We start from the raw sequence: 22,459 nt of genomic DNA, 5'->3' as shown, positions 1-22,459 counted from the left end.
AAAAAAAAAAAATAATAGTGGCAAAAGAAGCACAAAACTCTCTTTATACAGATGGACCCAGAATGAGTACCAGATAGAGTCACAGACATCATCACCTCACTCCTTCCTTCCCCTCCCCCCACTCCGCCATCTGAGCCCACCTCCCTCTGGAAGGAATTTGGGAACCAACTTCCTTCAGATTTATCTTTTCAAAGAGGGGTTAGAGAAATGTCTGTACTGGAGACCTTGGCCTTGGGGCAACAGCTAGAACCCTTCAGACTTGAAATTCGAAAGTGACAAAATGTAGCAAAAGGGAAGCATATGGAGTAAGCTGGGGTCAGGTGAATCCTGAGAATGGCCCAGGAGAGTCACTAAACCCAACTTTCCTGTCCAACATCAGGCCCCCGGTGCTCTGGGGCAATAAGGAGAAGGATGGGAGACAAGGGTGGGGCAGTGCGGTCACTACCAGTGGGAACTCTGAACTGAACTTGGAGTTTGGACAACAACTCAACGTACAGAGCGATGGCCGGTGACGATGACGATAAAAGAAGGGTTAATGTTTATTGAGGACTTCCAACATGCCTGCCACCGTGCTTTGCACTTCGAATGGTTTATCTTATCCTAGAAGCAGTTTTATTATTGTCTGCGTATCACAGACGAGGTCACGGCTAAGAGTGCCCTCCTCCTGAGGGGCAGTGGGGATCAGCAAAAACAATGTCTGTCAAGCGCAGAGCTTGACAGTTGGCCCTGCGAGCGGGGACCGAGACAGTGGCTGTCGCCATGAAACTCCATCTCCCTGAAACTCAGTTCCCCCTTTTGTAAAAATGGGGATGATACCATCTCCCTCATAAGGCTGTTGGTCTGTAAAGCTTAAATTAATTCCTTCTTCATCCCTTTGATCAACAAACTTTTATGGAGAATGGACAGCAGGCTGGAACTTCCGTGTGTCGGCGAGCAGAACAACGCAGTGCTCAACCGGAGCCGTTTCCTTCCCATCTCTTGCCTCCTGAACCATACATGATAGCAAGAAACAGTTCATCCTCCGGTCAGTGAAAAGAAGCTGGATTTGAGATGGGCTTTGGGAGACCCGCTATGCTTTTTGGTTGTCTGCCCGCTCACCTCAACCAACTTTCCCCTAAGCACCTCCTGGGGGTACAGCACAGCTGCACTTCTCGGTTGCTTCACTACTGAGCGGAAACCAATTCTCCATGATCACAGGTGCTGGTTTTTCATGACTGAAATTCACGCCCTCAGATGTGCGGGAAGAGGCCGAACCACAGGCATTTAGCAAAGCGGAAGGCAGGATGGCGATGAAGGGCGTGGGTTCTGGTGTGAGGTTTCAGATCCTGTAAACTAGGCTTGAATCCTCCCTCTGCTGTGGTGGTGCATGACAGTCCTCCAGGTGTTCAGTTATCCCTCCTGCACTGGTCCTCCCTATGGAACAATTACACATCTCTGCCCCGATGAGCTGAGTGGTTCCATGACCCGCTTTAGCCAGTAGCTGGAAAGGATATGAGTCACTTCTGGCAAAATCTTTATGAGTCAGTGCAGCACCTGGTAAGTCTCCTTTTGCTCTGCCCCGAGACCAGCAACACTCCCAATAGAGGTCACCCTGTCAACTGGGACCCAGAACCAAGAAAGTGTGGACTAAAGCCACAGCCAACTTGCAAGAAATGCACTTTTGTGCATCGAGACGTGGAGGTCATTTGTTACCGCAGCAAAACCTAGGCTATCCTGCTGGACAGGGCCACTTACTAGCCTTGGGACTATGTACAAATGACTTGTCCTGAGTTTCCTCATCCATGAAGTGGGAATGATAATAGCGCTGAATTTCCAGGGGTACTAGGAGGGCTAAACCTACGGTGACTGGCATACTGTCATCGTTCAGTATGTTTACTGCTATCATCATTCCTTCCATGGTTATGACAATTTCCTCCACAGGCTGGAGATATACTTTGGCCCTTAATTGCTAGTACCAATCGGGGCAAACAGGAAGGCTGGAAATTAGTTGCCTTCGGCAGAGTTCAAGGCCTGAGGAGAAATTCCAGCTGCTGAGGGCGTACAAGAGGAACACACAGGGGCTACGAGCAGCTGGCTCCGTGAACCAGCAGCAAATTGTTCGACAAACACTGCCTGGGAAATAGTCTGCAAATTCGGGGTGAGGTCTTTGAGCCCAGCTCCGCCATGATCTCGCTGGCTCCCCTGATTTTTCTGAGCCTCAATTTTCTCACTTAGGGACTGGAAATGGGAGGATGATGCGAGCACCACCACGTGACCAGTGTCAAGCAGGAAAGTACAATCACAACTGTCTGCCCCCCTCTCTCCCTCCATCCTGGTCCTCCCTCTGCCTTGAGGATAGGGTCACCTCTCCAGCAGGACACTCAGGCCCTCCCGTGACCTGGTCCCTGCCTCATTCACAGCCTCATCGTTCATCAATTCCTAACTTACACTCTACCCTCCAGAAACACTGAACTGCCTGCAGGCACACTGCCCACGCCTCAGTCCGGTGTTCCTGCTGGCCCTCAGCTGCCAAGGACCTTCTCACCTTCCTTTGCCTGGCTAAACATGACTCATCGTTCCAGAGTCACCTCCTCGCCTGCCTGAACCTCACGGTTGCCTACATGCTCCGACTCCAGGCCTCCCTAACCCTCTGTACGGTATTAGCCTGGAATTCTAGACCATTGATTTTCAAAGGGTGGGCTTTGGATCAACTGCATCAGAATCCCCAGGGGGTAGCTGTTAAAAGCACTACTTCCTGGGTGAGGAAACCACCTGTAACAAGCTCTCCAATTATCTCAAGTTTGAGAATCACAGGGCTGAACCTTTGGGACACAGATAAAGCCTTTCCTGTGTTCCACCCTCAGCCGCTGGCCCTGGGATTGGCACCTGGATGGGGCTCAGAAGACGTTTTTTGAAAAGAACCTACTCATTCCACAGCAAGAATTGGACGTGAACATCTTGCTGCAGTGATCTTTTCTCCCACTCACTGTCCATTTCTATGAAAACCAGGGGGTACATACATTTTGGCTAAATAAAATATTTAGCCAGGGTGTAGGCCAATCACCATCAAGAATGAAATTTCTGGGATAGTAGAACAAATCCAGGATGTTACAACATTTTCATGATTAGTACAGATTTATTATTAAGAACATAGTCAAATTCTTGAGTGGGTGCCCTTGACATTTCTTAGCACAGTCTGCTTCTAGATTGTTCCTGCAGTGACACCTGCACATCTGGGATACTAGACAGTCATCACTTTTAGCTGAGTTTATGGAGGGGGAAACTCATAGCCTAAAGGGAATAAAATAACTAAAGAGTAAATATTGTTCTTGAAGCTGTTTTATTTAAATGTATAAATGCTAGTATATCAGATCAATTTTATGAAGATTGGATTGATGATATACTCTAATCTCTAGTATTCTGCTTTGTATTATTATTAAAACAATTTTTTTTTGGGCTGTGTTGGGTCTTTGTTGCTGCACGCGGGCTTTCTCTAGTTGTGGTGAGCGGGGGCTACTCTTTGTTGCGGTGCACGGGCTTCTCATTGCGGTGGCTTCTCTTGTTGTGGAACACGGGCTCTAGGCGCGCGGGCTTCAGTAGCTGTGGCACATGGGCTCAGTAGTTGTGGCTCGCGGGCTCTAGAGCACAGGCTCAGTAGTTGTGGCGCACGGGCTTAGTTGATCTGCAGCATGTGGGATCTTCCTGGACCAGGGCTGCAAACCCGTGTCCCCTGCATTGGCAGGTGGATTCTTAACCACTGTGCCACCAGGAAGTCCCTGCTTTGTACTATTATTTGAATGTTTACAAAAAAAAGAATATAATATTTTCCCTAAAAGTTATTTAGCTAAGGCACTCTCTCTTAATGTACACCTGAACTGCCGATCGATTTCCTTATTTAAGTACTTGAACGCTCTTAGTAACTGTTTTGTACACAAAACGAACAGCTTTCCCGTTAATCATTAATTATCACAGCACTTCACTCCTGCAATAACTTCAGTTGTCTGATTGAATTTCAACCTCTAAAGCACAAGAGGAGAGGCCGGCTCTGAGTTACATCTATGACGCTTCCTATATTGGGAAGTGAGAATTCAGAGCACGACACTGAATCCAAATGAAGCCCTGTTCCTATTACTGACTTTGCCTGCTGACTAGGCACCATGGCAATCTCTGTCATCACATAGCCTCTGGCCACACTCATGACCTGGGATGTCAGAAGTGACCTTGGGCTGACATTCCATGTCAGCTTCCCAAAGACAGAGGCTGAAGCCAAAATGCAGATTTGGGCCAAATCCCAGGCAGAGGTCACAGATACCTTGAGAAGAGCAGAGACACCCGCACTGCTTATCTCATGGGTCCACAAAGAAATTTCCCTCACTGCCACCTTATCTCCCATGAGAGGGTGTTCCTTACCTTTACTGCCCTCACCACCACCCTTTTCTTATTTTTACATCACCTTCTCCAGTAGATAGAGAGGGAGTGCTTATCTCTGGGGAGTCTAGAGACACATTCCTAGTAAACGCTCAGAAAGCCCCGCAAAAGGATTATCTTCACCGCCTTCCTCAGAATTAAGAATGAAACCTCGGATTCTCAACCATGCCTTGAGGGATGCAGTAAGCAATGTTCAGACTGGATAAGGAGGTTGAATCAGATGGTGCCACTGGCCAGCTGGGTGGCCTCGGGTGAATTACGTCACCCTTCTGACATTCTGTTTCTTCCTCTGCAAAGGCCTCAGGGGATTGTAATGAGAACCCAGTGAGATGGTATCTTGTACCTGCATCTAGAGAGCGCTCAATAAAGGTTAGATGTTGACCATGTTATTAAGATGGGATCAGTATCAACGTCCAGCACCGCATTTGCTAACATTTACTATGTGTCAGGTGCTCTTCCAAGCCTTTGATATGTATTAATTAATTTAACCCTCTTGACAGCCCTATGATGGAGATACTACCACTGTCCCTGTGCTACAGATGAAGAAACTGAGGCACAGAGAAGTGAAGTCACCAAACAAGTAGGGGAAGCTTGGATGGCCTCAGGGCTCAGATGGGGACCCAAGAACAGAAAGGTGGTACATCACACCCTGAACTCCAGTTGCAAAGGATCGCCTTGGGGTGCTGAGTGAGAAGCTCACCTTGCAGAAACACAAAACCTTAGAGTTAAAAGAAACCTACATACAACTCGATACTCTACTTGTACAGGTGAAAAAACTGGTGCTGGTGTCTGGACAGGGAAAGCAACGTGCCCAGGGCCACACAGGGACTTAGCAGCAGAATCAAACAGAGAACCAGGTCCCTTGGCTGACCAGTCCCTATGCTTTCCCTGCGTCTCAGACCCCTCCAGAGACCATAGATAGAATCTGAGAGGTTGCCAAAGTCCCTAAAATTGAGTTAAAAAATGACACCTGTGGAGTATTATTCTGAGGAAATGGCCCACGCAGTAATAACAGCAATGATAACAGTACTATAGCAAATGTTGATATTTAACAACTAGTAACTCTGTGCAAGTCCTGCTCGAAGCGCTTTATGTGTACAAACTCATTTGAGCCCCACAAGAACCCTATGAAGAGGGTGCTATTATTATCCCCATTTGTAGCTGGGGAAACTGAGGCCCAGAGAAGTTAAATAACTTGCCCAGGATCACACGGCTGGTAAGTGGCAGAGCTGGGCTCTGCTTTACACATTCCCTCATCTGGCATTACTGGTATTATCAGAACAGACCCTCTGGGTAATGTGTTTCTTTCTGACAATACATTTCCAGACAATACTAAAGAGTTTCCCTCATTTCAAGACATACTTGAGGGATCCAGGTGTTGGCCTGGATCCAGCTGTTTCTTTATTGACACAGCTCTGGGAGTCAAAACAAGTCTATTTTCAGGTTATTTCAACAGACCAAGTTTCCTCCTTTCTCAAGGAATCAACCCCCTCCCTTTGCCCTACAAACCCTGGCGGGAGGGCGGCTCCAGTTCTGAATTTGGCTTCAAAGCTAAATTCCCAGCTGGGCTGAACTGGGCACAGCCTGGCTGCTCAAAGAAAGCCTTCATGGCCGAACAAAACCCAAGGCTGGGAGATGTGCCTGGTGCAAGGAGCCCGCAATTAGGCTGTGACTGGGATCGATTTATTACCCTGGGATTAGATCCTGTGTAAGGTGTTCTGCAAAGAGCTGAGCTCTGGCCAAGTTACCAGGAAAATTTCCCTCAACACACACCTGACCATACACAGATAGCAAAGCCTCTTGACAGCTGGCAGGTATGGGGGAATGTGGGGGAAGGGAAGGACTCATACTTACTGAGCCCTTGCTACATGCCAGCCCTGGGCCAAGCACTTGATAATACAATTGCATTTGTTTTCCACAATGACCCTAGGAGGATGCTATTCTTATTCCTATTTTACAGATAAGAATATTATGGCTTAGAGATTGGGGGTGGGGGGGCACCCGCCCAAGGTCAAAAAGCAAACAGGTGTCAGAGGTGGGATTTGAACCCAGGCCACTCTGGCCCACAGATAAGGTGTCACAAGAACTGAGGGGGAGTGGGGTGTTGGGGCCACAGAATGCTAAAGTCACAAACTCATGGCCCTTAGCATTCATCCATTCAATCCCCCTTTCCTACAAATGAGGATGGAGGCCCAGAGACGGGAAGTGACTTGATAAGGCCACACAGCGAGTCAGGACTGCACTGTGACTCTCTGTGCAGTGCTCTTCCCACCTCAGTGCACCATCTCTTAATGGGGCGAGGGGACACACAGGATGCTGTTATCTGAAGAGTGGAAGTCCTTGATTCCTGGCAGGGTGGCCAGGGTCGCAGGGCACACTTACTCAGATTCCTCCTCTTTGGTTTCCTTCAGGCTCTCGAGGAACGTCTCTTCGAGGAGGTCCAGCTCCTCCAAGGGCACTTGGAGGAGGGAGGTCATGTGGCAAATGAGGACTCGGGCCCGAGCATCATAGCGCCCTGGAAAGAGAGAAAGAGCACGGGGTTAGTTCAGCTTCCAAGCACAGAGATGTTAACAGCAGCGCAACGGATGAAACCCAAACCCCAGATACATCCGAAGTGCACAGCCCCGAGAACCGGTCAGCTGAACAAGAAGACAGCTTCTGGGGCGGAACAGTGTGCAACTGTTACCCATATGGATCAGAAGAAAGGTGGCGTGTTTCACCAAATCAGCAAAGATCAAATTTTCACATCCCAAAGCTGTTAAGGACGTGATATCACGATCAGAAGCAAATCCAACTCCATCATGACATACAAGGCCCCTGGCCAACTCCACGACCTCACCTTCTAGAATGTTCCTGCTGCGGAGCCTTTGCACATGTTTTGTTTCCACCACCGGGAAGGCTCATTCCCCAGATCTTCTTGGGAGGCTCCTCCCCCTCTGTTCAGACGCCTCCCGCTCACAGAGGCCTTCCTGACCCCCGGCCCCCATTACTCTACCCCTTCACCCTGCATTTTGTTCCACACAGAGCTTGCCCTGCTCTGACATCATATCCATTTACTCTCGTTTGTCTCTCCCCGTGAAGTATAAACTTTATAAGTATAAACTCTGCACTGCTTTATCTCCAGTCCTTAGGAGAGCGCTCGGCACAAAGAATAAATGTTCAATTGATGACCTGACAGACCTGGGTACGGATACTATTGTGTCTAACCTTGGGCAAAGCTCATCCTCGCTCAGGTGGAAGTGGAAATAGTAACAGTCATCTCACAAAGTTTTTTTTGTTTTGTTTTTTGCGGTATGTGGGCCTCTCACTGCTGTGGCCTCTCCCATTGCGGAGCACAGGCTCCGGACGTGCAGGCTCAGCGGCCATGGCTCACGGGCCCAGCCGCTCCGTGGCACGTGGGATCTTCCCGGACCGGGGCACGAACCCGTATCCCCTGCATCGGCAGGCGGACTCTCAACCACTGCGCCACCAGGGAAGCCCTCACAAAGTTTTGAGGAGAGGACTCTGGGTCCATGACGGGTCCTTAATGAATGATGCAGAACCGGCCTCCTCTGCTGGGTGTCTGCAATGCTGCATGGTAATTTTATACTAAGGTCGTAGTAGCTACGATAACCTCAGCTTCTGCAAAATAAACCAGTTCCTTCCTCTAACTAGGGTCCTTAGAGCGAGCCGTGGTCTGGCAGCACTTGCCCAGCTGCCCTCGGCCGCCTCCCTGGATGAGGACCTGTGTGTCGGGAAACAGACACCACAGGCCACGTCTTGGGGTTATTGATCAGCTAATGTCCCACAAATAAAGGAGCTCCCTCCTAGGCTCACAGACTATTGCGCGTAGGCCGTAATCGACCTGTGGCAATTGACAAGCCTTGGCTGTGGTGATAACTGATGGCAGCTATCATCAGCCACTAATTCATACTCCACTGGTCAAGGCTGCCGTGATTCAGTTTCTGGAATACAGACTGCCAGGTGCACAGGTGATTAAAACCTCCCAAGGTATTCTCAGGCACGGGACTCTGGGATGTCAGCTTCGTGTAAGGGTCATTTCAAGGACCTTGACAGCCAGGCTGCTGGACTTGGAGCTGAGGTTCTATTTAAGGCAGGTGGTAAGTGGCGGAGGAGGGGCAGGAGTCCTGGGCTACCCAGGACAATTTGCCAGGTAGCCAACTCACTCCTCCAGGGCCAATCCATCCTGTCTCAATAAAAAGCCCAACTTGGGGTTCAGGCCAAAAGCCTGGGCATCGTTCTTGATTTTTCTCATTGCCCCCCCTCAGACAGCCAATCGGTGACAGCTGCACCTCCAAAATGTATCCTGAGTCTGACCACAGCTCCCCATCTCTGCTGCACGGCCACTGTGACTGCCATCGCTCTTCAAGGACCAGCTGTTGCCCTGGTTCCTCCTGCCCCACACTCTATTTGCCACACGGCAGCTTGAAGGGTGAAGTCATAAATCTAACTGGGGTCTCTTCCCCAACTTAAAACTCCCCAATGCACTTAGAATGAAATCCACATTTCTTCCCATGGTCTGCAAGACTGTACATTTTCTAACCCCTTCCTGCCACTCTCTACCATCTCACTTTCTACTGGTCCCTGTTTCCACCAGTATTTTTCCCACCAAGAAGCCAAGCTCATTCCTGCCCCAGGGCCTTTGCACTTGTTCTAACTAGCAAGCTCCTGATCTGAGGAGGTCTGGGTGCATTCACGCCTGGAGGAAGTGGTGTAATCAAGATGACTCCTCCTCCTGCTACCTCTGCAGGAAAGGAAACCAGCATCCTCGGTGCTCCTAACAAATGCTGGGCACCACTCAAGAAGCTTGCATTCCTGATTGCTAATCTTCCCAGTGGTCCTGGGAAGCTGGTAAGAACGGGTGCAGAAAGGCTAAGAAACTTCCTAAATCAGGGGTCCCCAGCCCCCAGTCCACAGACCGGTACCGGTCCGTGGCCTGTTAGGAACCGGGCCGCACAGCAGGAGGTGAGCTGTGGGCGAGGGGCGAAGCTTCATTGGCTGCTCCCATCGCTCCCTGTCGTTAGCATCACCGCCTGAACCATCTCCCCCACCCGAGTCTGCAGAAAAACTGTCTTCCACGAAACCGGTCCCTGGTGCCAAAAAGGTTGGGGACCGCTGTTCTAAATCACACAGCTGAGGGAGCCGTGGAATTTGGCTTAAAACCCAAGATGCCAAAGTTTCTGTTCATTTCACTGTGGCTGCCTTTTAAAGGCAAATCTACTTGAGGGAATTCCCTGGAGGTCCAGTGGTTAGGACTCCGAGCTCTCATTGTGGAGGGCCCAGGTTCGATCACTGGTCCGGGAACTAAAATCCCACAAGCTGAGCAGTGTAGCCAAAAAAAAAAAGACTAGAATAAGGCAAATCTACTCGAGTGAAGTTTTGGGATTCCAGGTCACTCCCATGTGGTCAGCTGTGAGTCCTACCTTCTGGGTGCATGGGATATGTGGGGTGCACCCACAATCCCAGGCATAGCCCTAGGCCATGGGCCAAAGGTGCACACACAGGACCCATCACCCGGCAGCCTGTTCTTTGGAAAATCTTGGTGGGGGGCGGGCTCAGGGATCTTGGTTCTGCCCCCAGGGGGCAGGAGTATGCCAGCCTCCAACTGCTGGGCAGCCCCAGCACCCACCCAGACTCCACCCTTGGAGCCCAACTGGTCCTTCTGGCCTAGGAAGAGCAAGGGACATGTCCAAAGTCACCCAGTGTGTTTGGACAGACCCGGGGGCAGAACAAACACTTCTGGGCTCCTTTTCTCACCAGCATCTCAATAGAGAAGTTGATGCACTTTGCACTTCACCATCCAACACTGTGCTGTGCATTAAAGGATGAACAGCGTCCTTGGAGCTAAACGCCAGGTGCACCCCAGGCGCTGTGACAAAAACCACCACCTACCCTGCATTTCCAAATGCACCTCCTCAGGGAGCAGTACAACCTCCATTGCCAGGCACTGAACCAGCCTCTGTTCTCCCTATGGATCTGAGTTCGGGAGCCAGAATGACCTGCCTGGGGTTGAGCTTGCCTCTCCTCGGAGAGCAGCAGAATCCCAGACCTTTGGGAAGAGATCACGGCCAATCCCTTCCCTTTGGGGACTGCCCTCCAGACCAAAGGAAAAAGGAATTCAGAGGCAGAAACTTCAGCCTTTGTTGGGACACAGACTGGGGTTTGAATTTTCATCTGACTACCTACTAGCTGAATGGCTTCAGGCAAGTTTCTTGACCTCTCTGAACCTCAGTCTCCTCATCTGTACAATGGGGGTAAGAATACCCTTTTAATCTGGCGTTTGTTGAGATACAGTGAGAAGATGCATGTGATGAGACTGGCCAGCACCTGGGATGCAGTAAGTGATCAAGAAAGGGTGGCTAATAGTACTCTTTTTACGGTAAATTGTCAAATTTGCTCTATCCTTAGATGCTAAGAAGCCAGGGCTGCTGGGGTGAGGCTGTGAGCTGCTGCTGCTGTGTCAGCACGGGGAACCTTCGTCTCGCCTTTCCCTGCGGTCCGAGGACACTCTCAGGCCATATTCATTCAACTGATTACCCAGCCTACTGCACTGCCATCCCTCGATGGACCGACTTTTTTTTTTGGCCGTGCTGCGTGCCTTGTGGGATCTTAGTTTCCCGACCAGGGACTGAACCCAGGACCTGGCACTGAAAGCACCGAGTCTTAACCACTGAACAACAAGGGAATTCCCCCAACTTTTCTAATTGTACATTTTATGTAACATTTAGAATATTTATACCCAATTTCACCCTCAATGAATTTTTTTTTTCATATAAAGGAAACCACACCTTACTCTAGTCCCACGGTCCTCCCCCCATCTCCCCCATGGGCACTGGGCTGACTTACAAGTCTTCCCAGGGTCTTCACTTTGGTGGGCAGAGTGTGGCTGGAGGCACGGGACTTTTTTTTTCTTTTTAAATTTAATTAATTAATTTTTGGCTGCATTGGGTCTTCGTTGCTGCGCGTGGGCTTTCTCTAGTGGTGGTGAGCGGGGGCTACTCTTTGTCACAATGTGCATACTTCTCATTGTGGTGGCTTCTCTTGTTTCGGAGCACGGGCTCTAGGCATGCGGACTTCAGTAGTTGTGGCATGTGGGCTCAGTAGTTGTGGCTCGCGGGCTCTAGAGCACAGGCTCAGTAGTTGTAGTGCACGGGATTAGTCGCTCTGCGGCCTGTGGGATCTTCTTGGACCAGGGATCAAACCCGTGTCCCCTGCAATGGCAGTTGGATTCTTAACCACTGCTCCACCAGGGAAGTCCCAAGGGACAGGACTTCTAAGATGCACCCTGTCTCAGGGCAGGACTCGAACTCAGATGGTTTCAGGTATGACTCCTGCCTTTTCTCTTCACAGCTCATTTTGGGGGGACAGTTAGGGGTGTTCAACGTGGCAATGAGCTTACTTCAAGGCCGGTGGTCATGGGAGCAAAGGGGGCCCATCTGAGGCCCTCCTCCAGCTCCACCCTCTCAGCTGCTGGCAAGATTGGCCTCCTCCGGCCTCTACCACATGGGGTGCCCACGCTTCATTCTGGCCTCATCAAATCCCCTTAAAGTCAGCTGTAAGGATGAGGATTTTATCATTTTATCTCCATGTAGGAAGCAGAACAGCAGTTAAGCATGAACTCTGGAACCACACTGCCTGGGTCTGAATCCTTGCTGTGTGACCTCGGGCAGGTGATTTCACTTTCTGGGCCGCAGCTGCCTCTTTTGTAAAATGAGGGACAGGAATAGCATCTACCTCCCAGGGCTGTTGAGGGGTTTAAACAAATTGTAAAGCATTTTTCTCAGGGCCTGCACACAGTAGGCACTCAATGGGCATCGGCCCTGGTTAGAACTACTCCCAGCGCCTAGCAGACGGCCTGGCACACACAGCGCGGGCTCCGTTCTCATTTGCTGAATGAACAGCCAGCTTCAATACTGACAGCAAGCTTTACGAACCTTGAGGATCCTGATGAAGAACCTAGCCGCCAGCTGACAACGCGTTCCACCACGACCAACGACCAACCTCTCAAACCTTTCTGATTCATTGGGGAGGTAGGGTTTGCAACTCAGTAATAAAGACCAGGTCAGAAAGTAGAGCCAAGTTTGCGGTGAAGGTTGTTATATCTCATGTGGCTGCATGTCGTCGGGTTCCATGGCCTGGAGTCAATGTTATCTTTGGATTCAGAGTACAGAGGGCAAGAACCATGCTTCAGCCTAAGTGTCCTGCACACGTTCACCATGAGACTCACTGCTTTAAATGGAATTTGAAACTTACTTGGAAATGCCACCTCGGGTTACTTAACCTCCTGAGCCTAATTTCCTACCAGTGGGGATAATAGTATCTACTCTAGCAGTTGATTTGAGGATTATATACGATGCAATAATTCACCATCTGTGTACAGGACCTAGGAGAGCAACTAGGTAACTTATAAAGATTACCAACTACAAATAAACCAGCCCCACCTGAGACGGCCAAATTTGGGGTCCTGAACCCATGGTTCTCAACCAGGGATGTTTTTGCCCCCCGAGGATATCTGGCAAAGCATGGAGACATTTCTGGTTATCACAACTCAGGAAGTGCTACTGGCATCTAGTGAGTAGAGGCCAGGGATTCAGCTAAATCTCCTACATGGCACGGGGTGGTCCCACAACAAAGAATTATCCAGTCCCAAATGTCAATAGTGCCACAGTTGTGAAACCCAGTCTCGAGTTGGCTCAGATGTAGTTTAACCTTCAACATATAAAAGGCTTATTTTTTCCAGTTGTGTGGGCAAGAAGCTTCATGGGTTGTTACTGGATGAGAAGGAAATGATTAGCATGCATAAAAAATTCCACCCAGCTGCCAAGATGGCATTGTTTTGTGACTAAGATCCCAATATTGTCAGTATGGGTCAACCTTCCAGGAAGTTCAGAGACGTGCGGCTTTTTGTGTTGATGTCTTGGGCTGATTCCATGATTAATCACCCTGTGTCACACCCAGAGAGAAATGCAGTAGCACAGAGAGCCTTCTGTGCTGTGTGTCCTACCCCATCAGTCTCTGTAGAAAAAAGATGTTTTAACCCTCAAGTTCAGACAAACCACCTTGCTAGTATCTGAGCTTGTGCTCTAAGGAAAGGACATCCATCCTTCTTTCTATCCATCCAACCTTCTATCCATTAATCCATCTGTCCCTCCATCCCTTCATCCATTCCTCCATCCCTTCATCCATCCATCCATTCACCCAACAAGTACTAAATGCCCACCACGTGTCCATCAGTGTTGCAGACACTGGGATATGATGGTGAACAAGCCAGACAAGGGCCCTACTCTCATGGAGCTTATGGGAAAGGCCTTGAACAACCGGCCCAACTATGACACTGACCTTCTCCTTACAAGATCCTTGACTGTGTTCTTAGGACCAAAGACAGTTTTGTTTTGCTATGAAGTAGCATCTGGCTCTTGCCTCTCATTTGTATTTGAAATTGAAGTTCAGAGAAGTTAAGTGACTTGATCAAGGTCACACAATGAGAGTCTGAGAGACAGGATGACAGTCCAGGTTTTCTGGTTCCCAGGGCTTTCCCATTTCACCACCACCACCACCGTGCCCCAGTGGCACTCATGGCCTGCTTCCTGCATGCCAGCTCTGTTCTGAGCGCTTTACCTGGGTTATTTCATTTAATCCTCACCGCTGCCCTATAAGGTAAAAAGTACTGTTTGTTCCCATTTAACACCTGAGAAAACCGAGACACAGAGACATTCAGGACCTTGCCAAAGTAGAGCTTGAATCTTAACACCGGGCAGCCTGATCCCCAGATGCACCCAGTTCTTGGTCCCTGGTTCTTCATTCATAAGGACAGAGTTGGATATGACAACTGCAGCCATTCCCACTCGGGGCCTCCTTTTCTCATCTACAGGCGGACCTCGTTTTACTGCTCTTTGCCTTGTCTGTGGCAACCCTGCATCCAGCAGGTCCATCAGTGCCATTTTTCCAACAGCATTTTTAAATTAAGGTATGTCCATTGTTTTTTTAGACACGGCGTTACTGTACACTTAATAGACTACAGTATAGTGTAAATATAACTTTTATATGCCCTGAGAAACCAAAAATATTCACGTGACTGGCTTTACTGCGGTGGTCTGGAACGGAACCCGCAATATCTCCGAGGTCTGCGTCTGATGAGAGGGTCGTCTAGATGGTTTGAGGAGCCACCTACCTCTGACCTCTGGGGAACTTTTGAGCCCTAGCACCCACTCCCACTGGGGTCCCGGCGTGCCAGTGAAGCTCCTCCTGTTCGTAGATGCCGGCATCTGGTGGGGCTTTGAGATAAACCAAAGGCACCCCCCAGATGTTGTCAGAGACTGGTATTCTTTAGCTACGAGGTACTACTATATTCCCGTGGAGATGCTGCCACAGTCCTCAACCCCTGTGGGTAAAGTCTGCTAAGGTTTTTGTTAATAGCACTTGTTTTAGAATGTCCAGCTCTGCCACTTACCAGCTTAGGCCAGTTACTTCACCTCTCTGGGCCTCAGTTTGCTCGTCTGGAAAGTGGGAGTGTCTACATGAAAGGATAGCTATGAGGATGATGTGAAACGATGCCTGACAAGGGTCAGGTACCATGACCAGCGTTAACAGGTGCTTCATAAGTGGTGGTTATTCTCAAGAGACATTTCAAAGGCAATGCCGGTTTAGAGGCTGCCTATGAGAACACCCCTGGGAGGGAATGAAGTACCAGGTGATGACATTAGACAGGCTGTTTCAAACCCGCTCCAATTATTCTGTGAGAGCCAGGCCAAGGTCACCCACAGCAAAGGGGGTAAGTTAAAGTGTCCTGGGTGCTCCTGGGAGCTCAGGAGGTCTTGTGATTGGCAGGCGGCGGCAGGAAGCAGGCTAGAATGAACGTGGCTCGCTGGGCTTGTGGCCCAGCTCTACTGGCTTCCCTTTCCTTTCTTTTTTTTTTTTTTTTTTAAGGCTGACACAGGAGTGCTGGGGCAGCTTCTTCTCCCCCGTGACAAGGCCGTGGGGCAGAGCGCTGGCCCTGGAGGCTGGAGACCTGGTTCTGACCACCAGGCCACCTCTGCCACTGTGTGCTTCCGGGAAAGCCCCATCCCCTCTCTGGCCTCAACCTCTCCACCTGGAAATATGGGCGTCCCATCCAAGATGACCTTGACCTGCAAAATGGGAACAACGACCTCCAACACCCCTCAGGGGGCTGAGAGGGCTCCGTGCCTGTACAGCCCTTGGCGGCACGCTGGGCACCCAGCAAGCGCTCAAGAACTGGTGCTTTGCTGTTCCCGTGATTATCACGTGAGGGTGTGTGTGCTGATGGGCTGCCTTCCTTTCCTGAGCCTCAGACCTCCGCACAAACCCACCCCTCACTCCAACAGTGTCCAGGACGATCGGATATTGTTATTCTTCCCTTACTTCCGTTTGGAAAAAACACAAGTGATACAGCTGAGGATTTTCAGACCAACTGCACCACATCCTCAGACCACAACTCAGCCACGTGGCCTCACCGGCCAAAGAGAAGTGTTACTTCAGGTCGTGCCCGCCTGAAAGCAGGGACTGGGCCAGATCACCCTTGGGCTCTCCTCTGGCTCTGAGATATGGAGTGAAAGCATTCTGCGCGGCTAGACTAGGGCCAAAAATATATAGTGGGGTTTGAGCCTTAGAGCTGCACTTCTCAGACTATAAACTCCACGGGAACAGCCTGGGATCTCGTGTAGGTGGAGAACCCGCTCAGCTCCGGCCCCCGTGACCCTCCTCCGAGCATTCTTTCCAGCCAGGCCTCCTGCACACGCTGTTTCTGCTCCTGACATTCTGTTCTTCCTCCTCTTCTTACCCCTCCAGTCCCGCACAAGCCTGGGTTCCGGTGGGGAGTGGGTGAGACTTCCCTTCCTACACAGTGTAGACGTGGTTGGGATTTCATTTTCAATTCTGTGCTCCTTCTGTTTGCCAGCAGAACAGACCTCAGAAGGCAGGAGCCAGACTTCAGAGCCACTCAGAAGGGGGAACCACAGGGCACTGTGTGGAATCAACAGAACCGCTAAGAAGCACCACCCGGCGCTTGGCATGAATGGAGAGCTTCCAGCTCCCCAGCTCTACTGGCTTCCCTTTCCTTTCTTTTTATTTATTTATTTATTTATTTTTGCGGTATGTGGGCCTCTCACTGTTGTGGCCCCTCCCGTTGCGGAGCACAGGCTCCGGACGCGCAGGCTCAGCGGCCATGGCTCACGGGCCCAGCCGCTCCGCGGCATGTGGGATCTTCCCGGACCGGGGCACGAACCCGTGCTCCCTGCATCGGCAGGCGGACTCTCAACCACTGCGCCACCAGGGAAGCCCCCTTTCCTTTCTTGCACCAAAAAGGCCACTGGGGACGGGACCGCAGGGGCAACACCTACCACTGGCTTCACTGGCTGAGGTGCAGATACGTGCCCCACAACTTATGAAATCAACTCACCATCCTTGAGTGAGAAGCTCAGAAGGTCCTGAGGGAAGAGTAACAGGAATTAGCAATAGGTTGATTTGTAACCAGCCTGCTCACTTGACAAATGTTTATTGACCCTTAATAAGTGGGAGAACAAGGCAGACAAAATACCTCCGCCGTACATTCGAGGGGCGAGCCAGACAAACAAGTAAGCAGATAACTGAATAAATGCGTGAGAATTTCAGGGAGTCAGATGAAGGAGGGGAAGGGCTGTTTTAAATCTGCTCTCTTGACCCACCGATAGCCTGTGTCAAGCTTCTGCCTGCTTCAAATGCATACAGAGCAGGTGAGTGACATGCCCAAGGGCACACAGCAAAGCTGCTACTTCCAAAAGGAGGCACCACAGCTTAGCAGTCAGGAGCACGGGCTCTGGAGTAAGACTGCCAAGGTTCAAATCAGCTGTGTGACCTTGAGCAAGTTACCTAACATCTCTGTGCCTCCATTTATCATCCTACCTAATAAAATTGCTTTGAGAATTAAATGAGTTCATATTAGTAAGGTATTAGCATATAATAAGTACTGTTTAAGTAATAAATCGATAGTAAATATTCAATAATGATAATTCAACATTAGCTATGATCGTCATCATCATATGAAATTATGATGCAATATTTAATCTTTCAATTCCCCCCACGCCACTAGAAGCGATATTCAGGCTGACTTTGAGAGGAAATTCTCTGTTCTACTTTCCCTGGCAGCCACCACCTGGGCGGTGGGTGTACCTGAGTGATCACCAGTGGGTTGTCCTTCAAGATGGGGTCCTTCAATAAAATCTGAGCAAACGTGTCTGCTCCTTCGCCTCCCAGGCCGCTGGCAAAAGCAGTCATGGTTGGCAAGACAGCTTCGGACAAGTCCAGCCACTTCACCAGGCCAGCCACAAAGTCCATGCAGAAGGATCTGAAAGACAGACGCAGCTGAGATCCTGGACTGTGCATCTCACGATATGAGCTGTGTGCAAGGATGTGAAGACCTGGCACTTACAAAAAACCATGGCGACTGTGGCCCAGGGAATACAGAAGAGCCAAAACCTGATTTCAGGTGTGTGGACTTGGGCTTCTTCCTCCACCAAAACTTTGACCACAGGACTGATAAACCACACAAACGGGGCTAACGAGCAGTTACTGACCACACGCCCTGAGGCCGGCCTGCCCTGGGGCTGTGGAATCAAAAATGAGCAAGATGGGCCTTGGATGAGAAGCTCGCAGCGGGGTGGAGACTTGGACGGAACTAACTGATCCAGGGCCGTGGGATATGCTAGGACAGAGGCAGGAATCAAGCCCTGATGAGTCGAGACGGAGCCCCAAATCCACCTGTGAGGTGAGAGGCAGTGACCAGAAAAGGTTCCCACACATGGAGACTGGCTGCTGTGGGAACGGCCACGGACATGCTTTCTGGAGACACGCTGGCTGCTGCAGAAGTGGGTAAAGTGCAGAGAAGTCTGTCCTCCAGCCGCGCCCACCGCCGCCATGGGGGCTCTGTCCACAGCAGTCATTTGAGGGGGTCCCTGGGTGGGGGATGGATGGGGTGCTCCAGGAGAGAAGGGACCCCAGGAGCTACAGGAAACACATGGCATCTTGGGGACCCCAGAAGAGTCCACACAAGGCTTTGATTCCAAGCCACCACTGGGATGCGGGAAAGGGAATCAGATCAGAGGGGATTAGGCCAGTGCAGAGAAGAGGCTTCCCAGAGACAAGCAGAGCTCCCTGGTAGAGAGGGCGACCTCAGGAAGCTCCCCGCTTGCACCGCCCGGCTCCGGTTCCCGTGGATCCCAGGCAGCCCACCCAACCCATTCTTTAGAGCTGCTGCTGCCAAAGCCCAAGTAGAGAGATCTCTGCAGGCCGGGCCTGTGACAGGAGCAGTGCAGGACTCGGGTTCAAATCCTGGCCCTACCACTGTTTGGGTCCAGGTCCCCGGGAAGCAGCTCTGAAATGATTACTGGGGATTCTGTTGGGGTCAACGTCTGTGAATGGGCAGGGAGGATGGAGGACTGGGCAGGGAGATCCAGTCGCAACAGAAGCCTCAGCTGACCCTGTGGGGAGATCTGAAGATGGGGTGACGCTTGAGAACTGCCCCCAGTGGGGCAACAGGGCTGGGCCTTTATACCCTTATTTCAGACAGTCATCAGACAAAGGCTGCCCCAGGAAGGCGGCAGAACCTTGGGTGAAGTGGCTCTCTTCAGCTGAGGCAGACCCAGGCTGTGCCGGAAAGCCCTCTCAGTAGCTGGGGGAACGTCCTTCACTCCTTTTTTTTTTTTTTTGGCCATGCCACGGGGCATGAGGGATCTTAGTTCCCTGACCAGGGATCAAACCTGCACCCCCTGCCATAGAAGCGTGGAGTCTTAAACACTGGAGCGCCAGGGAAGTCCCAGGAAAGTCCTTCACTCCTGAAGGACATCTGAGCGAGTAACTCAACCTCTCTGTGCCTCAGTTTCCTTATCTGCAAATGGGTCTAAGAAACCAACTTCATAAAATTGTTTGAGGATTAAATGAGATGATACATGTAAAGCAGCCCGAGCAGGGCTTGGCATGCAGTAGATACTCAACTAATGTTAGTTAGCATCACTATTTTATTTACAAGGTGACCAAGAGAGGCAGTGGAGAAGAGGGTTGAGCCGGGCTCTAATGTCTGACCCCTCGGGGGAGTCCTGGCTCCCTCGGTTACTGGCTTCATGCCCTACTTCACCTCTCTTAGTTTTACTCTCCTCTGCTGTAAAATGAGGATGATAATAGGGCCTGTCTCATAGATTGTCTGGAAAGATTAACTGACATGATAATAGTGCCTGATAACCCTCAATAAATGTTAGCTACTGCTGTAACAATTACTGTAATTTACCCCGCTACAATTACTGGGATTACCCTGGGATGATGTGTGAGTGTATATGCAGGGAGGGATGACTAAGTGAATTGAGCATTACTTCGGGGTAAACATATACGTAGTGCCGAGGGCAGCGGCACGGCCTGGCCCCGTGTCCATGAAGGAAGTCCTGGATGTAGAGAAGCATCTCATAACAAGAGTGGAGGGGTGAAGAGCACGAACTCCAGCTCAAATCCCAGCTGTGCCACAAGCTGTGTGATCTTGGACAAGTTACTTAGCCTCTCTGTGCCTCTGTTTTTTTATCTGTAAAACGGTGGCGATAACGATGAAACCTATTGCATAGGGTTGTTGAAAGCTAAGTTAACATTTGTCATGTGCTTAGAGCAAAACCTGGCCCATATAAAGCCCTATAGAGGTGTTTCTTTAAGTGAACAAATGAATCAATAAATATATATGTAAAGTGCCAGGACAGCAATCTATGAAATAAGAAATAGCACTGTAGAACGGCAGGGCCTTGGTAAATGCTTCTAACGTGACTGGTGATCTAGTTGAAGCACATAAAAATCAGTAGCAATGACGATAATAAATGGTGATCACAGAGCAACTATCTGTCAGTCCCTGTACTCAGTGCTTCATACACACGGACTCATTTACTTCTCATTACAGCCCCATGAGGGAGGGAGGTACTATTTTTACCCCCATTCTAGAGATAAAGACACCCGGAACCAGAAAGGTGTTTTTTTGTTAGTTTGCTTTGTGTTTTTTGGCCATGCCACATGGCTTGTGGGATCTTAGGTCACTCAGCAGTGAAATCGCGGAGTCCTAACCACTGGACTGCCAGGGTATTCCCCAGAGAGGTTAAGTGACAGCTCCAGGGTCCAGGGTTCTCTCTGACTCCAGAGGCCACGCTTCACCACTGCAGAGATCGTCCCTCTCCAGCAATCACATTCCTTGGCACCCACCGAGTGCTGGGCACCGGCTAGGCTGGTGCATCCCTCCCCTCTCATCCTTGCCATGTCTTGAGATGGAGCCCCTGGGCTATGGAGGTTAAACACCATATCAAGGGTCTCCTGGCTGGGAAAGGGCAAAGCCTCATCTGGAATCCAGGTTCCCGACTCCTAGTCCAAAGCTCCTCCTATTCACTAGGGGCTGGAAAACTACACCAGGGGGCTGCAGCCCCTTTTTTTTTTTTTGAAACTAAGTTTTATTGGAACACAGCACGCACATTCCTTTACATGCTGTCTCCCGGCTGCTTTTAGCCTACATGCAACAGCAAAGCTGGGTGACTGCAACAGAGACCACAGGGTTTGCAAGCCTAAAATATCTAGACCTTCACGGACAAAGCTTACTGACCCCTGCTCTACACCATTAATATCTCCATGTTTAATAAACAGAGTTCATTGTAAGGAAGAGCGTCTGTGACGCTTACAGCATGGAAGAGAGATATTTTAAAGAATTGCTTTTATGCCCCATGTGGACATAAACACAGAATGTTTTCTAAAGATTACTGAAACCAAACAGCATATCTGGGATTTACAACCCAGATTGAGGTTGGTTTTAAAATGTGTTTTGGGCCTTAAGAAGACTGAGATCAACCAAGCGGAAAGAGGTGGCATAGAGCATTGTAACTTACAGGAAGGAAACTGCTCCCAAGGCAGATGCTTCCAGCTCAGCCACATGTGCTTAAGACCATACTTGGATTTTGTGGGGGACACAGAACAACTTCTCCACGTGCCCTCCCAGGCGGTGCCCAGCACAGGCCTGGCACACAGTTCAGGTTCATAAATATTTGTTTATGTGAACAAAGTATGCAGAACTCTTCCCCCACCTATCTACCAGCTTATCAGGTAGGGATTTATCAGATCTGAGAAGCTTCTGGAAAGACAGAGCTTCCCATGCATGGCACAGGTATGGGCTAGAGCAGGGAGAGAGTTGGACCCTTGCAGGAGATGGGACCCTGGCTTGCTTGGGAACAGAACATCCAACGAGATATATTCTAACCTCTAGATAGAGAACGTGGTTTCATTATTAATAATGAGAACATCCAACGTTTGTTTGGCAGTAGCTCTGTGCCGGGCTCTGCAGGGGCCATCAACACGTTCCTTCCTCAAGACCACCCTCTCTGATGGATGGCCATTTCTCAGCAGCAGTGATTCCCCAGCCTCTTCTTCCTGACCAGTAGAAGCCCCCTCCCATGACGGAGACAGAGTATGTCAAGTGCCTTTATTTTTTCCCCTGCCTCCCTTGCAGGTGAGGCGAGGGCATTTGACTAGACCTAGCCAATGACACAAAAGGGAAAGCCTTCTCAGGGTATCCCGGGAAAGAGTTCCTCCCTGATGAGAGACTTGAAGAGAATCCCTGTCCTCCTCTTCCTTGGGCGTTCGTTCCTTGGCCTTGGGTCTTGTTCTGTGATGTATGGCACTACAGCAGCCATTTTATGATCAGGAGGGGGAGGCTAAGAGAACTGCACAAAAGCCAACCCAAAGGCTTTTTGAGGTGCTGTATCAATGCTGGAACTCTCTTCCTTCTGATTTCTTGTTAAGTGAGAAAAACAAATCTCTTATTGTTTATTTATTTTTAGATTTTAAAATTTGTTTCACATCTTTATTGGAATATAAATGCTTTACAATGTTGTGTTAATTCTACTGTACAACAAAGTGAATCAGTTATATGTATACATATATCCCCATATCCCTTCCCTCTTGAACCTCCTTCCCACCCTCCCTATCCCACCCCTCTAGGTCATCACAAAGCTTTGTGTTGATCTCCCTGTGCTATGCAGCAGCTTCCCACTAG

General features: G+C 49.9%; 1 protein-coding gene across 8 annotated transcripts in view; it reads right to left on the bottom strand.

Moving 5' to 3' along the window:
* Positions 1-22,459, bottom strand: part of TMCO4 (transmembrane and coiled-coil domains 4) — a 77,650-nt gene that overhangs the window by 51,193 nt on the left and 3,998 nt on the right. For 6 of the 8 annotated variants that reach the window (XM_049707307.1, XM_049707311.1, XM_049707297.1 and 3 more), the window contains exons 2-4: positions 17,572-17,746; positions 16,823-16,850; positions 6,790-6,922 (exon numbers count right to left, since the gene is read on the bottom strand). In XM_049707307.1, coding sequence (XP_049563264.1) covers positions 6,790-6,922; positions 16,823-16,850; positions 17,572-17,746 — 336 coding nt within the window. Of the gene's footprint in view, positions 1-6,789; positions 6,923-16,822; positions 16,851-17,571; positions 17,747-22,459 lie in introns of those variants that run through there. The other 2 variants (XM_033433129.2, XM_049707303.1) reach the window with 2 other exon arrangements.

This window comes from Orcinus orca, chromosome 1 (genome assembly GCF_937001465.1).
Source record: "Orcinus orca chromosome 1, mOrcOrc1.1, whole genome shotgun sequence".
Classification (NCBI taxonomy): Eukaryota; Metazoa; Chordata; class Mammalia; order Artiodactyla; family Delphinidae; genus Orcinus; species Orcinus orca.
Note: the sequence above shows the minus strand (reverse complement) of the source record. Positions and strands in the feature narration are given on the sequence as shown.